General features: G+C 41.5%; 1 protein-coding gene across 5 annotated transcripts in view; it reads right to left on the reverse strand.

Moving 5' to 3' along the window:
• LOC146026819 (vitellogenin-1-like) overlaps positions 1–19,058 on the reverse strand; it is a 117,385-nt gene that overhangs the window by 75,676 nt on the left and 22,651 nt on the right. For all 5 annotated transcript variants that reach the window (XM_083157827.1, XM_083157826.1, XM_083157824.1 and 2 more), the window contains 2 exons: positions 1,454–1,612; positions 1,045–1,193 (listed from right to left, as the gene is read on the reverse strand). In XM_083157827.1, the coding sequence (XP_083013953.1) occupies positions 1,045–1,193; positions 1,454–1,612 (308 nt within the window). The remainder of the gene's footprint in view (positions 1–1,044; positions 1,194–1,453; positions 1,613–19,058) is intronic.

Consider the following 19,058-nt stretch of genomic DNA (forward strand, 5'->3'; position numbering starts at 1 on the left):
CCTCCCACACAATAGCCGCCCTCTGTCAGTCACTTACATCAGTGGCACACGCGCAGTTAACCGATAAATATCACACAGCATTATGGGGGTTATTTTGGTTCACTCTTTCTGACAAATTCCTTCTTAGAAGGACAAAACCATGTGCACTGCAGGGGGGCAGATGTAACATGTGCAGAGAGAATTAGATTTGGGTGAGTTATTTTGTTTCTGTGCAGGAAAAATACTGACTGCTTTATTTTTGCACTGCAATATAGATCTCACTTTGAAGTAAAACCCCTCCCAAATCTAATTCTCTCTGCACAAGTAACATCTGCCCCACCTGCAGTGCACATGGTTTTGTCCATTTAAGAAGGAATTTGTCAGAAAGAGTGAACCAAAATAACCCACTATGTCAAACTCTGAATCACCATTAATTGTAAACTGTAATCACATAAGGTTGTTTAATGATTTTATTATGGTCATTGGGTTGAACATTTATTATTTCTATATTATTAAAGTACATGGTGCCGGCATATTCCATTATGCAATATAATTGATTACGAACCTTTAATAAGCCAATACTACAGTATGTAATAACTGACACACAGGGAGATACATCAAATCTTCGAGCGTGATCAAGTTCAAGCCCGAAGCAATCAGCTTTAAACATCCAATTACCTCGCAGAATCAGATTATTTGCTTTACTTTAGCGTTCTCCAAGGCTCCACTCCCCAAAGAGATCAGAGGGCCCTGCTCGCTATCTTACAACCTATAGGTAACATTTGGACCATTCAGGACCTTATTAAAGCTTCCAGGTGCCCTAGGCTAAAACACATGTAGCATAACACCCACAGTGCATTGGGACGGTCCATAGCTAACAAGCATGGAATAAATTAGGCCTTCCTTTGATTCTGCGGCAGTCCCCGGCAAGGTGCCCCCCAGTCCTGGCACCCTACTGATTAATCAGGCACTGGGCCCATCTGTAATGGTACGCCGGCATGTACTTGCACAATCTGTGGCATTGTAAATACAGTAAGAATCCCGTGTCACAGACGTGTACTGTACCTTGCTTCGAATACCACAGATCCATCGATTTCATTGAAAGGAGTGAACTGATGGACCTCCCTCACGTCCGCCTCCAACAAGCGCCCCCCTGTGGCTGTAGCCTTCACCTTGTAATTATAGGTCACTGCAGCCCGGGAGTTTTTGTTTCTCTCAAGAGAAGAAAAAGAGCAAAAACAAAGTTAGTTTAATATGGGTGAGGCGTATCAAGCCTTGGGGAGAGTTTTGGTGGAGAAAGCAAACAGCCAGCCTCTAACTGTCACTTCACGGACTGGCCTAGGTAAACGACAGAAGCTGATTGGTTGCGTTGGCCAGCTTGTTCTCTGTCCGAGGCTTGGCACAGATCCCCCATAGTGGGACGGGTAAGTGGAAACGTGGCAGAGATTATGACGCAGCACCGGACATTTCCTACCTGCTTACAGCTGGAGCATGAATGTAAGTAAGCGTTTCCGGTGAGCATCTGTTCTCGGTGATCACAGTCGTTCAGGTTAACCGACTTGGTAACGAGTATTTGGTTTCTTTGGTTTTCCCGAATCAAGTAGCTGGCGCGGCAGACGCCTCCAATCCCGTTCTGCAGGACAAGAGAAGAGCGTGAGGTCCTCCTCATATACAACAGTGACCTTAAACGGGGTTGGGATCATGTGGTCTACAGCATGATGGTCGACAGTCATTAGGTCTACACCAATAGGTTGACATGGGAAAAGGTCGACATGGGTCTAGGTCAACATGTGAAAAGGTCGACATGGTTACAGGCGGAAAGGTCATTAGTTCGACAGGTCATTAGTTCAACAGGTCATTAGTTCGATAAATGTCTAGGTCGACAGTGAAAAGGTCAACATGGGTTTTTTCACTGTTTTTTTTTACCTGAATGTCAACACAGTCGGCATGGACACAGTTTAAAGTGCACCGCATCTGCTCGCTGCGCTTGGCACACTATTTTATTCTCCCATCATGCCCTAGTGGATGGTAGAGCATGAATACCACCTGTCGGCATGTGTAGGCTCAAAAAACAGTGAAAAACCTCATGTCGACCTTTTGAATGTCGACCTAAACACTGTCAAACTAATGACCTGTCGAACTAACGACCTTTCGACCTAGACCCATGTCGACCTTTTCCCCTGTTGACCTAATGGTGTCGACCTAATGATTGTTGACCATCATGCTGTAGACCAAAAGACCGCATCTCCTTGGAGGTGACCTGTGGCCGGGTGTGAAAGTCTACAGTGTCGGTGTCAATAGGTCGACACCAAAAAGTTGACATTGACAAGAGGTCAACACAAGCACAAGGATGACATGAAAAAAGGTAGACACATGAAACTTTCAGCAAGAGGTTTTTTTTGTGTGTGTCAAGCGGACACCCATGGACATGGACCCCCAATTTGCTCCAGTTATAAATGTACTTGTTTTTTTTTTTTTTTGTAGCTTCACTTTTCTCCCAAGTGTGGAGTTCAGGAAGATCAATGAGGAATTTGTGAGACAGCTCAGTGGGGACCAGTAGAGTCACCTCGGGAGACAGTTCAGTGACGAGCTGTGATGTGTGCTTTAAGAAAGAGGAAAGCTGTTAGAGAGGACAGTTTGTAACAGACAAAAGAAATGTCCCCGGAGAAATGGATTCCACCAGGCGTTCAGCAGAATCCACAACGAATGACGCACGCACGTGTGTGTGTATGTGTGTGGCTAGCACCCAGAATGAGGTATACGTACTGGGTGTATGTGCGTTATAGATGCATATATGAATTTATGTTCAACCTAGAGAATACTGGCGTATCAAAAACTGAGAAGACACGCACTAGGCGAGTCGAGCAGCGCTTAACACAATGAATAATGCCACTGGGTATAAAAGTAACAATTTTACTGTTAAAAATGCATACAAATAATACAATAATATAAATGAATAAAAAGAATTAGGTGGGGAAATAAACGTAAATTGGAATTAATGTAACCAATAATAAGGGGATAAAATTGAAGAATATGAATCCTCGCCTCAATGGACACAACTGTGGAGTCTATGGTTCACTTATTGAGGATCAGGTAAGTGCACATTACCAGAATGAACAATGATGTCCCACGGGAATTGTAGCAAGACTGGGAGTCCTCACGATGTAGATGGCCAGGTGGAATGGTCACTGGAGGAAATAGTTGAATTCGGATGGAGTCAGTCCTCTAATTGAACAGCGAGAGAAGATGTAAATTCTTGATCTCAGATCGCCGGAGGGTCCAAAACGAAATACCCAGTAGGTGTTGTTATGGTGGGTTAGGCTTCCGTGTCTACAGCGACTCACACTGGTGTGGATGTTGTAACCAGGAGTTGCTGACCACGGTGTCCGCCGTTTGAAGAAACCACAGTGGGGATTAAGGATGGTAGTATTCACATGTAGTGAAATGTCCACAGTGAAGTCCAGAGGTTTGAGGAAAGTCACCTAACGCGTTTCACTGCGTCCTGCGGCTTTATCAAAGGTGTGGGGAACTGGTTACCAGGTACAGGTATATATACCCCTTCTAATGGGCGGAATCAATACACCTGTGGAATACACTTATCATTTTATTTCATAAACCATAATACAAATTAGTATAAAAATAAGAAGGCAGACATACATCTTAATAAAAAATTAAAAACATTTGATGTAACATAAAAAAACGCAATAGAAAACCATAAAACGAAATGTTATCTGTATTAGTGATTCCGGTCACGTGACCAGAGCCAGATCACGTGATCGGAGAGATGACAGCATAACTAGAGAAAATGCATCTAAAGTGCACAATATAGTGAGGATCTCACTTTACTGAGAGTGAGGTAGTGCAGCGCTTCTAATAGAGGGGAGGTATGTACAGATGATCGCCATATAGTTTCAGTGATAAACGTTATTAAAGCGGTGGAACGCTTATGCGTTCCACCCATGGAAACGGATCACTTCCGCTTCCATCCTGGAAGTGATACATACGTCAGTGCGCTCTGTGCGTGTGGGGCGGGCGTCAGTACCGTCACCATGGAAATGTAACCATGGTGATAGGTAAGACGTCTGAGGCCGGAAACGTAACTGGGAACAATAGAAGGTCACATGACCATACGTCATGCATTGACTCAAGCGGAACTAGATGCCTAATATGTAATGGAACGCACATGCGTTCCAAATGAATGTCACATAGTTTTAAGCATATTCTTATGGGATAATATTCAAGGGAAACGAAAGTTTTAAAGGAAATATTGTTGAGCAACAAATGTTTTAGACCTTTTGAAATATTTGTCTCAATACTTTCTTAGAAAGATTCCTTTCCTCTTAAGAATACATTGCATAGATAAGAGGAGTGGAAAAAAAAACATCATTAGAAAAGATAAATGGATAACACAATAGTTACAGGGTACATAACAATAATAGAAACAACTCATAGTTTCCAAACATTATAGAGTTATCATGATGAATGTAAAATACATTGGATCTATTTTGACTCTCAATTGGGCAAAATTATTTGCATTGTCACATTGTAATCATTCTCATTTGAAAAAGACCTCATCAGGGAAATAGCGAGAAATATATTATGTGTGTGTAAAGGAAAATGATTTCTCTTCACACATGGGTAGGGAGGAGCAATGGTAAAAATCGTTATACTGTAGTCGGATAAAATACTTGGTATACCCAATCATTTGAAAATGTATATAACAACCAGAAGATGCGTATTGTGGAAAATTTGATATGACATGACATGTACATATATTTAGTATAACCAGATTATATTAAAGGACAATATTAAGTTCCATTGCTTCGTTCAGACCCCTTGGGAAGAGGCAGTCCATTTTAAAGGTCCAAAAAATTTCCTGTACACATAAAGTTCGGAACCTATCCCCGCCCCCTTTTTGTGGGTGGGATATGTTCCAGTCCTGTTAATTTCATGTTTAGGATCTTTTTCATGATATTCGGAAAAATGTCTGGAGACACTATGTAATAAGGAACCCTTGAGGATATTGCGACGATGTTCAAGGAACCTGGTCCTCAAAGATCGGGTGGTCCTGCCCACGTATTTTAAATTACAGGGACAGGTGAGAAGATAGATGGCAAACGATGTATTACAATTTATAAATCCTTTTATATTGATTTTTTCTGTAGGTGTTTTTATCAGCCAATCTGAAGAGGTGGTGGATATTTTAGAAGTTACTTTGGGATCTTTCAAGCAACTGGGGGCCAAGAGGTTCTTTAGTGATTTGTTTTTTCTGAAGATGAAGGAGGGTTGAGGGGGTAACAACTCTCTTAACAGGGGATCTTGTTTTAGTATCGAGTGATTCTTTCTTATAATTTTTTGTATATCCTGATAATTTCTATTAAACGTGGAGATAAATGAGATCTGATTATTTCTTGTCGGGAGGGAATTTTTTGGGCGTTTGTCACAAAGGAGGGAATCTCTATCCCTCTCTCTACCAAATTTGTAGGCTTCCTGTACTAACTGAGATGGATATCCACAGTCCTGGAAGGCAGTAATTAAATCCTTGGCTTGTTTATCAAAGGATAACAATTCGGAACAATTCCATCTAAGTCTAAGCATCTGTCCCTTGGGGATATTTTTCACCCAAGGGGGGTAATGGGCGCTTCTAAAGTTTAAATATGAGTTGGTATTAACAGATTTCTGATAATTGCTAGTTTGTATTGAGCCATTAGTGCTCACCAAAGTAAGATCAAGAAAATTAATTGTGTGATGGTGAAAATCAAAAGTGAATTTAAGATTAAAAGAATTAGAATTTAAATGTGAAACAAAATGAGTGATAGAAGTAAGGTCCCCATCCCAAATGAAAAACAAATCATCTATATAACGGCCATAGAGGACCAGATTTGCGCCAAAGGGGGACTCCCAGATTAATTGGTCCTCGACCTCCCCCATGTAAAGATTGGCATAACTTGGCGCGAATCTGGTCCCCATGGCCGTTCCCATCACCTGTAAATAGAAAGTGTCTTGAAAAAGAAAATAATTGTGTTTCAGGATAAAGGAAATTGAATCTGTGAAGAACTGCTGTAACTCCACCGTCAGATCACCAGCACTTACCTGATCCTCAATAAGCGAATGTGCACTTACCTGATCCTCAATAAGTGAACCATAGACTCCACAGTTGTGTCCATTGAGGCGAGGATTCATATTCTTCAATTTTATCCCCTTATTATTGGTTACATTAATTCCAATTTACGTTTATTTCCCCACCTAATTCTTTTTATTCATTTATATTATTGTATTATTTGTATGCATTTTTAACAGTAAAATTGTTACTTTTATACTCAGTGGCATTATTCATTGTGTTAAGCGCTGCTCGACTCGCCTAGTGCGTGTCTTCTCTTTTTTTCTTTCACTAAAGTGGGGAGTGACTACCCCCACACCTGAGCAGCTGCTTTAATTGGAGGTTCAGCTCTACACCAGGCGCCTGATTATTCCTTGTGAATTACTTCGTATCAAAAACTGACTTACAGTGTGTCCATATATATATGGTATAAAACAGCTAAGGAATGACGGTGAGGTGCCGATAAGGTGACTGTGCTTTAAGCCAAGTATTTACATTTTGCAAACCACGTGCAGTTTTCACATTAATATAATACAGGTTGAGTATCCTGTATCCGTGCATCCATTATCCGAATTATTCCAAAAAACGTGGTTTTTGGAATAATTCGAATAATTTTTTTTGTTGTTTTTTTTCCCCCTAACCCTCTTTTCATACTTACCAACAGGGCCGGATTAACAATGGGCCTGATGGAGCTACAGCTCCAGGCCCACTCTCCAAATAGGCCCATTTTGTAGCTGAGAGTCAGGGCTTTCCAACGAGCTCAGCCCCGTGTCGCTAGCCCCCTGGGAACCAGAGATACCGCCAGGCAAACCTGGAACGTTGTCCCCATAGGATAACATGGGACCCGCTAATTCCGACCTCCACCCGGTTCCAACGGCTGCCAGTTCCCACTCCGGCATTACAGAAGCTCGAGGTTGATCTCAGTCGAACCCAAATCGCTGGGCCTTCAATCTGATACCTGGTCCATATGGGTTCATTGGTTCTAGAGATATTGTGGGTAAACCAAATTTTTTTTCATTTCTAAAATGTAATTTCATGGCTGTTCATGTTGTTTGAGATCAGAATTCTCTGGAACCAAACGGCCCAGTTTCACGGGACCAAAATCATTTGAAGCCTACATTTAAATGGGTCAGTTGGTTCCGAAGATATAGCTGTTTGTTTAAAGGGGGGTGGGGGTGGTTTTCTCTCCCCCTCACACCAGAAAATGCAGGGATTAGGCTGGTGTAAAAGGGGCCAGTCCGAGAATGTCCTTGCATGATCCTGGGATCATATTCTCGGGTAAGTCCCTGCATTTTCTGGTGTGATAGGGGTATTACTTCAAATAGCCGGGACATGCAGTGCTCTGAATACAGCCGGGCAGCCCCCTGCTCTCTGCCCGGCTGTCAATCAGTGCCAGATTAAGCCTTCGGGGGGCCCGGGGCACTTTAGACAGGGGGACCCCCTTGCACTTGTCATTACTGGCCACAAATTGCATGAGAGAATATTATACTGTCAAAACACAGAGTAAAGACAGTATAAACTTGGTCAATGGGTAACTGCTTACTCTGTAGGACTGTAGGAGACCTCACAGTGTCAGTGCCTCTGATTAAAAACCCTCCCATGACTAGGCTGCTGCTGCTGTCCTTCATAGGCCTGAGAAGCATGTAATGAGCTCCACCAATCAGAGCTCAGCATAAGCCTCTCAGCCTCTGCCTTCTTGTGCAAAGTGTCATGGGACTTAGTCAACTCCCAGTAATGCACTGCACACTTGTGCAGTCAGTGTGCCTTGGCTCCCGATGCTCAGCACCATTAATCAATGTCACATTGGCAGATAGGTGAAGCTGCAGCACTACCCCACTCCCATGCACCAAACCTTTAGCTAAAAAAAATAATAATAATGTTTTTGTTAAAAATACATGCCAACCACAGGGGGCCCCTAGCTAGAGGGGGCCCATGGGTACTGACCCCTTTTGCCCCTGCTTTAATCTGGCCCTGCTGTCAATGGCTGTCATTTCTGCCCCGCGGTGGCTGTCCCCCAGTTACCGCGAGCATGTATTCCCCCTTGGCAATGAGCATGTAATCCCACATGGCAACGAGCATGGAATCCCTGGCAATGAGCATCGAACCCCTGGCAATGAACATGTAGGTAAGCAACACTTATGTAGCATCATTTTTAATATGTATTATGGTGTTTGGCATAATACCTAAGGGACATTATGGTGTGAGGCTTAACATGTAATGGGCATTATGGTGTAAATTTTTAATGCGCGCCTTCGGCGCGCAATGCCCCTATTTATGAAGCATATTGTGCATTTTTGCTCAATCTGTTTGGTATAGTGCAGGCATGTCCAAACTATGGCCCTCCAGCTGTTGTGAAACTACAAGTCCCACCATGCATTTCCACAGTTTTGCTATTAGGGAATGCTAAAACTATGTCAAGGCATGCTGGGACAGCAGGAGGACCACTGTTTGGACATGCCTGGTATAGTGTGCATTTTGGCTCAATCCATGTGGCAAAATGTGAATTTTGCCTTAATCTGTGTGGCATAACGTGAATTTTGACTCAATCTGTTTGCCATAGTGTGAATTTTGGCTCAATCGGTGTGAATTTTGGCTCATTCCATATGTCATAATATGTAAGAGGCAAGTACAGTATAAGGGGGTTACTATTGTGTTACATTATTTGTATAAGGGGTATACGGTGTGGTAACTTTAGGTGACCACATAAAAGGTGCTGAAATGTTGTCTACCAAGTTTCGGCTTTCAGTATTTTTTTTATGACTGGAGTGCCGCCTCACCCCGCAAGTATCTGAGGACATCGGCATCCTGCGGGTGTACCTTTGGAGGGCACCTGTCAATATATCTCCATGCATTTTTCTTATGCCAGCCCCCTGCCTTTTCCAGGCATATATAATTAGTTGAAAGCATTTACACAAATAAAGACACACCCATGAGCAGACCACCCAACCAGAACACTGGTCACGCCCCCCACATTATTGCGCATAATAGGCCCTTGATCATTTTCAGCTCCAGGCCCATTTAGACCTTAATCTGGCTCTGCATACCAAGTCCCTGGGCGTCCACAGCAGGCCTCCGGCATCTTCTCCAGGGTCTCCAGCGGTCCCAGGAATGCATTGCGCGAGTGTGCGCGCGCGCCGGTGACGTCACCGATGATCGCGCACACCCGGGCAATGCATTCCTGGGACCGCTGGAGACCCAGAGAAGATGCTGGAGGCCTGCTGTGGACGCCCGGGGATTGCGTGGACGCCGAGGGACCACCGGACACCATCAGGGGACAGGTAAGTATGGCAAAAAAAATGTATTCCAAAAACCGAAAAATTCCCCTATCCGGAATGCTCGTGGTCCCGAGCATTTCGGATAGGGGATACTCAACCTGTAATAATTTACAATGGTCACAGAAAGAGCCATAGCAGTTGTCTAAGTCCCCTCTCTCGCCCATTCACACACTAGCGTTCTTAGGGGTCAGCGGTGTAGCTAGGTGCCACGGTGTCCGAAGCAAGGGCATGTTTCGCCCCCCCCCCCATTTGTAGTAGACGGGGCTCTTGCATGGCAAAAAGGGGATGCGGCCTAACATTATACCACACACTGTAATGCCCATTTCACATAAAGCCACATGCTGTAATGCCAATAACACATAAGGTAACACATGATGCCCATTACATACTATATAACAAACCGTAATGCCCATTACACATCTGACACATAAGTGCCACTTACCTACATGCTCATTGCTAGGAACTTCATGCTCGATGCTAGGGGCTTCATGCTCGATGCCAAGAAGCTTCATGCTCATTGCCAAGGGGGACTAAAATTGCTCGTTGCCAAGGGGGGCTAAAGTTGCTCGTTGCCAAGGGGGACTAAAATTGCTCGTTGCCTAGGGGGATTAATATTGCTCGTTGCCAAAGGGGGACTAATATTGGGTACTTGTGTACTAGCACGGCGCCCATCGCATCGCAGACCATAAGGCATGCGATGTTATACAATTTTAAATTGTATAACAACGAATTGTATGCCATACTATCGCATATACAATGGTATGCGATATAAAATTGTATAAGCACCCTAGTGGGGGCTTACAATGTTAAATGCACCCTCACACCACCCCACTATGAATGGTGGTACACGTCCTACAACCTTTTCATACCCCCACTATCCACGTGGGCGCGGAGTTGATTTCATATAGTGTGGCGAGCCACCGAGCCCGAAGCGTGGCGAGCGCAGCGAGCCCCGCGAAGGGACGCGGAATACATGTAAAGTAATACGCGTCCGCTCGCCACGCTTTGGGCTTGGTGGCTCGCTGCGCTCGCCACACTATATAAAATCAACTCCACGCCGACGTGGATAGTGGGGGTATGAAAAGGTCGTAGGACGCGTACCGCCGCCACGCTTCGGGTTCACGTTCATTGTGGGGGTGGCGTGGGGGTGCATTTAGCATTGTAAGCCCCCATTAGAGTTCTTATACAATTAAACATCGAATAGGGGGCTTATACAATTTTAAATCGCATCGCAGTGCATCGGGTGTATGCCATGCGATGCGATTATATGTCGTGCGACCAAATATCGTTGGCGCCGTGCTAGTACACAAGTACCTAATATTGTTGCCAAGGTGGACTTGTTGCTTGTTGCCAAGGGAGACTAATATTGTTGAAAAGGGGGACTGAAATTGCTAACAGGGAGGGAAGCTAAATTCTCCCCCCACCCCCACCCCCCTACTGATGATATACATTGTCCCTGTGGCCAGCTACCCTAGCGGTGTGCACCAGCGGACTGTGATCTTCTTAGTATCAGTCTGCATGCATTGTACCCCCAGTATGGCCCTGCGTTGTACCCCACCAGCGTGGAACTGTGTGCATTGTACCCCCCCCCCCCTAGCGTGACCCTGTGTGCGTTGTGGCCCTGTGTGTTTTGTACTACCCCGGCATGGCCCTGTGTGCATAATTGAGTCCCCCCCCTCCCCCCCCGCTGTCAGGGAAGTGTGCGGTCAGCACCCCCGCCCGCTACCGGCTCCCCACTGTACCTGGGAGACGTGCACTGCTATTTAAAAAGCCAATAGGCGCTCGCGGTCCAGCAGCCACCAGTTGACCGCAAGCACCTATTGGCTAGCGGTCCATCAGGAGACGTGAATTTTAAATAGTACTACCACATCTCCCGTACACAGCAGGGAGCTGGGATAGGGGTGCTCCACAACCGGCTCACCCTGCACAGACAGCAGGCTGAACCGTCTTTCTCCATCGCAGCTAACAGCCTCTGTAGCGCTACAGAGGCTGAGAGCGTCTTCGGCTTATGCGTCTCCATGGAGATGCATAGCTCAGCCAATCAGGGCATCGGCCAATCACGCTATCAGCCTATGTAGTGCTGGGACAGCTGTGGAGCAGGGAGCCAGCGCTGGATCCTGGATTGGTAAGTATATTGGTGTAAAAGTGAGGTGTGTGGTTGTGTGTATGAAATAAAGTTATACTTTTCTGTGTGTGTGTCTTTTCTTTTAACATTCTTTTTACAGTTGGACTACAAGTCCCAGCGGGCCCATTAATGCCCCGCATGCTGGGACTTGTGGTTCTCCAAGTCCCAGCATGTGGGGGAGGTCTGCTGGCACTTGTAGTTCTCCTGCATAAAACAATGTTAGGATGTGAGATTTAACCCCATCAGGCCGGCGTCCACTGGGCACGGACGCCGGTGACAGCCCCGGGCTTCAGCCCTGGACGGGTGAAGCCTGGGGGGGGCCTTTATTGGGGGGATCCCCACTCCTTCAGGTACCCCGTCCAAGGCTGATCAGCCACGGTGCTCATGTTTCGGCCGGGGGCCCATATGTAAAAAGTGTCCCCCGGCTGTGGCTTGACATCGCGGGCTGTTGGAGCCCAGTGCTGGTTTCAAAATACGGGGGACACCCAGATTTTTTGTCCCCCGTATTTTTGGAACCAAGGGTCCGGGGCTGGTTTCAGAGATATAGGAGACCCCTATGCTTTTTGTCCCCCGTATTTTTGGAACCAGGTCCGGCTCAATGAACCCGGGGCTAGTTATGCTTAGGGGGGACCCCACGCCATTTAAAAAAAAAAAAAAACACCTTAACATATTTTTTAACACAGGACCATGCACAGATCTCAATGATCTGTGCAGGGTTCTGGCCAATACGCATATCAGAACCTGGTCTGATTTTTTGGTGAGTTTTAGACACATTTCCCAAATTTGCATCTCATTAAATATGCGAATTGTATATTTTTCAATGGGAAAACATCTGGATGCGAATTCCGGCGCAAGTAAAAATCGCACTTTCAGAAAGTGCAATTTTGCGGCAAAATCTGCGGTTTTTACGTTTTTTTGCATCTCATTAAATATGCAAATTCGTGAAAGTGCGATTTTGGCCATTTTTGGTGAAAATATCGCAAAAGTCACATTTTCGCAAATCATTAAATGTCACCCAATATATTATATATTGATGATCTCTCCCCTTTATATCATATATTGATGATCTCTTCCCTTTATATTATATATTTATGATCTCTCCCCTTTATATTATATATTGATGATCTCTTCCCTTTATATTATATATTTATGATCTCTCCCCTTTATATAATATATTGATGATCTCTCCCCTTCATATTATATATTTATGATCTCTCCCCGTTATATTCATATATTGATGATCTCTCCCCTTTATATTCATATATTGATGATCTCTCCCCTTTATATTCATATATTGATGATCTCTCCCCTTTATATCATATATTGATGATCTCTCCCCTTTATATTCATATATTGATGATCTCTCCCCTTTATATTATATACTGATGATCTCTCCCCTTTATATTCATATATTGATGATCTCTCCCCTTTATATTCATATATTGATGATCTCTCCCCTTTATATTATATTATAATGATGATCTCACCCCTTTATATTATATATTGATGATCTCTCCCCTTTATATTCATATATTGATGATCTTTCCCATTCATATTATATATTGATGATCTCTCCCCTTCATATGATATATTAATGATCTCTCCCCTTTATATTATATTATATTGATGATCTCTCCCCTTTATATTCCTATATTGATGATCTCTCCCCTTTATATTCATATATTGATGATCTCTCCCCTTTATATTATATTATAATGATGATCTCACCCCTTTATATTATATATTGATTATCTCTTCCCTTTATATCATATACTGATGATCTCTCCCCTTTATATTCATATATTGATGATCTCTCCCCTTTATATTATATATTGATTATCTCTTCCCTTTATATCATATACTGATGATCTCTCCCCTTTATATTCATATATTGATGATCTCTCCCCTTTATATTATATTATATTGATGATCTCTCCCATCTCCTATATATTTGGCTACATCTGTCACTCAAAGTGGGTGTCTGTGTCTATAACGCTCTGTTCCTGGACTTTCCTCTTAATGTGTGATTGCCTTCATCTGTGCTGAACACCTTTCTGAGAAATTAACCTGTTTAAAACAGGTGATGGTAATCATACATTAAGGGGAAGTCTAGAAACAGAGCATTGTGTCCCTCCTGGAGAGGGTCATGTTGGGAGGTATGTGACAGAGAACCAGCCCAGTGAGCCCACAGACAGTGCCAGACACCCACTGCCTTCCCATGTTGCCCAGCACTGCTACTCCACAGCCACCAGGTGAGCGCCCCCCTACCGCGATTTGCGGCACCCCGGCACCCCCCCGCGACCCCCCTCCCGAAATTCGCGGCAACCCCCCACCGGAACCCCCATGAACCCCGCTCTCCCGCGATTCGCGGCACCCACCCCCCGCAACCCCCCCCCTCCCGCAAATCGCGGCACCCCCCGCGATTCGCGGCAGCCCCAGGATTAAATGGCACATGCAAAACACTGGCACGGCTATGGTCGACAATGAAAAAGGTTGACATGAGTTTTTGAAGATTTATTTCATTTTTTGAATGTTTTCATATTCATTGTCATGTGTCAACATGGACACCAATGAAGTGGCACACTTATGTCAACATTTACATGTGTTGACCTTTCTGTGTTGATTTTTTCTTGTGGCGATTCGCGTCACACACCCCCGCAACCCCCCCTCCCGCGATTCGCGGCACCCCCCGTGACAACCCACCTCCCGCAATTCGCGGCAACCCCCCACCGGAACCCCTGTGAACCCCGCCCTCCCGCGATTCGCGGCACCCAACCCCGCGACCCCCCCCTCCCGGAATTCGCGGCACTCCCTGTGATTCGCGGCAGCTCCAGAATTAAATTGCACATGGAAAACACTAACATGGCTATGGTCGACAATGAAAAAGGTTGACATGAGTTTTTGAAGTTTTTTTTTTCATTTTTTTAATATTTTCATATTCATTCTCATGTGTCGACATGGACACCAATGAAGTGCCACACTTATGTCAACATTTACATGTGTTGACCTTTCTGTGTTGATTTTTTCTTGTGGCGATTCGCGTCACACCCCACCCCCCCCGCAACCCCCACTCCCGCGATTCACAGCACACACACACACACACCCCCCGCGATTCTCGGCACCCCACCCCGTGACCCCCCCTCCCGTGATTCACGGCACACCCCCTGCGACCCCCCCTACCATGATTCGCCGCAACCCCCCGCCCCCGTAACCCCCCTCCCGCGATTTGCGGCAACCCACCCCGCGACCCCCCCTCCCGCGATTCTATGCAATCCCTCCCCTCCCGCGATTCGCAGCATCCACCCCCCCACAACCCCCCTTCCTGCAATTCGCGGCACCCCCCGCAACCCCCCCTCCTGCAATTCGCGGCACCCTCCGCGACCCCCCCTCCCGCGATTCGCGGACACCTAAGTTGCAATACAGGGCATCTTTCATACAATTCTAACCATATTTCTCATATACAAACGTTCACAAATTAAGGGGGCGCAGCCCCTTACGACGGTGTGAAGAGCGCCCGTAGGGCGCGATGAATCACCTAGTTTATATTATATATTGATGATCTCTCCCCTTTATATTCATATATTGATGATCTCTCCCCTTTATATTCATATATTGATGATCTCTCCCCTTTATATTATATATTGATGATCTCTCCCCTTTATATTATATATTGATGATCTCTCCCCTGTATATTCATATATTGATGATCTCTCCCCTTTATATTATATATTGATGATCTCTCCCCTTTATATTATATATTGATGATCTCTCCCCTTTATATTATATATTGATGATCTCTCCCCTTATATTATATATTGATGATCTCTCCCCTGTATATTCATATATTGATGATCTCTCCCCTTTATTTTATATTATATTGATGATCTCTCCACTTTATATTATATATTGATTATCTCTCCCCTGTATATTCATATATTGATGATCTCTCCCCTTTATATTATATATTGATGATCTCTCCCCTTCATATTATATATTGATGATCTCTCCCCTTATATTATATATTGATGATCTCTCCCCTGTATATTCATATATTGATGATCTCTCCCCTTTATATTATATTATATTGATGATCTCTCCACTTTATATTATATATTGATTATCTCTCCCCTTTATATTCATATATTGATGATCTCTCCCCTTTATATTCATATATTGATGATCTCTCCCCTTTATATTATATATTGATGATCTCTCCCCTTATATTATATATTGATGATCTCTCCCCTTTTTATTATATATTGATGATCTCTCCCCTTTTTATTATATATTGATGATCACTCCCCTTTATATTATATATTGATGATCTCTCCCCTTTATATTCATATATTGATGAGATCTCCCCTTATATTATATATTGATGATCTCTCCCCTTTATATTCATATATTGATGAGATCTCCCCTTATATTATATATTGATGATCTCTTCCCTTTATATTATATATATATTGATGATTTCTTCCCTTTATATTCATATATTGATGATCACTCCCCTTTATAATATATATTGATGATCTCTTCCCTTTATATTCATATATTGATGATCTCTCCCCTTTTTATTATATATTGATGATCACTCCCCTTTATGATATATATTGATAATCTCTCCCCTTTATATTCATATATTGATGATCTCTCCCCTTATATTATATATTGATGATCTCTCCCCTGTATATTCATATATTGATGATCTCTCCCCTTTATATTATATTATATTGATGATCTCTCCACTTTATATTATATATTGATTATCTCTCCCCTTTATATTATATATATATTGATGATCTCTCCCCTTTTTATTATATATTGATGATCTCTCCCCTTTATATTATATATATATATTGATGATCTCTCCCCTTTTTATTATATATTGATGATCTCTCCCCTTAATATTATATATTGAAGATCTCTCCCCTTTATAATCATATATTGATGATCTCTCCCCTTTATATTATATTATATTGATGATCTCTCCCCTTTATATTCATATATTGATGATCTCTCCCCTTTATATTATATATTGAAGATCTCTCCCCTTTATATCCATATATTGATGATCTCTTCCCTTTATATCATATATTGACGATCTCTCCCCTTTATATCATATATTGATGATCTCTCCCCTTTTTATTATATATTGATGATCACTCCCCTTTATAATATATATTGATGATCTCTCCCCTATTTATTCATATATTGATGATCTCTCCCCTTATATTATATATTGATGATCTCTCCCCTTTATATTATATATTGATTATCTCTCCCCTTTATATTCATATATGGATGATCTCTCCCCTTTATATTATATTATATTGATGATCTCTCCACTTTATATTATATATTGATTATCTCTCCCCTTTATATTCATATATTGATGATCTCTTCCCTTTATATTATATATATATTGATGATCTCTCCCCTTTTTATTATATATTGATGATCACTCCCCTTTATAATATATATTGATGAACTCTTCCCTTTATATTATATATATATTGATGATCTCTCCCCTTTTTATTATATATTGATGATCACTCCCCTTTATAATATATATTGATGATCTCTTCCCTTTATATTCATATATTTATGATCTCTCCCCTTTATATTATATATATATTGATGATCTCTCCCCTTTTTATTATATATTGATGATCACTCCCCTTTATAATATATATTAATGATCTCTTCCCTTTATATTCATATATTGATGATCTCTCCCCTTTTTATTATATATTGATGATCACTCCCCTTTATAATATATATTGATGATCTCTCCCCTTTATATTCATATATTGATGATCTCTCCCCTTATATTATATATTGATGATCTCTCCCCTGTATATTCATATATAGATGATCTCTCCCCTTTATATTATATTATATTGATGATCTCTCCATTTTATATTATATATTGATTATCTCTTCCCTTTATATTCATATATTGATGATCTCTCCCCTTTATATTCATATATTGATGATCTCTCCCCTTTATATTATATATATATATATTGATGATCTCTCCCCTTTTTATTATATATTGATGATCTCTCCCCTTTATATTATATATTGAAGATCTCTCCCCTTTATATTCATATATTGATGATCTCTCCCCTTTATATTATATATATATTGATAATCTCTCCCCTTTATATTATATATGGATGATCTCTCCCTTTTATATTCATATATTGATGATCTCTCCCCTTTATATTATATTATATTGATGATCTCTCCCCTTCATAATATATATTGATGATCTCTCCCCTTTATATTATATTATATTGATGATCTCTCCCCTTTATATTCATATATTGATGATCTCTCCCCTTATATTATATATTAATGATCTCTCCCCTTTATATTATATACTGATGATCTCTCCCCTTTATATTCATATATTGATGATCTCTCCCCTTTATATTATATATTGATGATCTCTCCCCTTTATATTATATATTGATTATCTCTCTCCTTTATATTATATATTGATGATCTCTCCCCTTCATATTATATATTGATGATCTCTCCCCTTTATTTTATATTATATTGATGATCTCTCCCCTTTATATTCATATATTGATGATCTCTCCCCTCTATATTATATATTGATGATCTCTCCCCTTTATATCATATATTGATGATCTCTCCTCTTTATATTCATATATTGATGATCTCTCCCCTTTATATTCATATATTGATGATCTCTCCCCTTTATATCATATACTGATGATCTCTCCCCTTTATATACTGATGATCTCTCCCCTTTATATTCATATATTGAAGATCTCTCCCCTTCATATTATATATTGATGATCTCTCCCCTTTATATTCATATATCGATGATCTCTCCCCTTTATATTATATACTGATGATCTCTCCCCTTTATATTATATTGATGATCTCTCCCCTTTATTTTATATATTGATGATCTCTCCCCTTCATATTATATACTAATGATCTCTCCCCTTTATATTTATATATTGATGATCTCTCCCCTTTATATTATATATTGATGATCTCTCCCCTTTATATTATATATTGATTATCTCTCTCCTGTATATTATATATTGACGATCTCTCCCCTTCATATTATATATTGATGATCTCTCCCCTTTATTTTATATTATACTGATGATCTCTCCCCTTTATATTCATATATTGATGATCTCTCCCCTTTATATCATATATTGATGATCTCTCCCCTTTATTTTATATTATATTGATGATCTCTCCCTTTATAATATATATTGATGAGCTCTCCCCTTTATATTATATATTGATTATCTCTCTCCTTTATATTATATATTGATGATCTCTCCCCTTTATATTCATATATTGATGATCTCTCCTCTTTATATTCATATATTGATGATCTCTCCCCTTTATATTCATATATTCATGATCTCTCCCCTTTATATTATATATTGATGATCTCTCCCCTTTATATAATATACTGATGATCTCTCCCCTTTATATTCATATATTGATTATCTCTCCCCTTCATATTATATACTGATGATCTCTCCCCGTTATATTCATATATTGATGATCTCTCCCC

This window comes from Crinia signifera, chromosome 8 (genome assembly GCF_055691185.1).
Source record: "Crinia signifera chromosome 8, ASM5569118v1, whole genome shotgun sequence".
NCBI classification, from domain to species: Eukaryota; Metazoa; Chordata; class Amphibia; order Anura; family Myobatrachidae; genus Crinia; species Crinia signifera.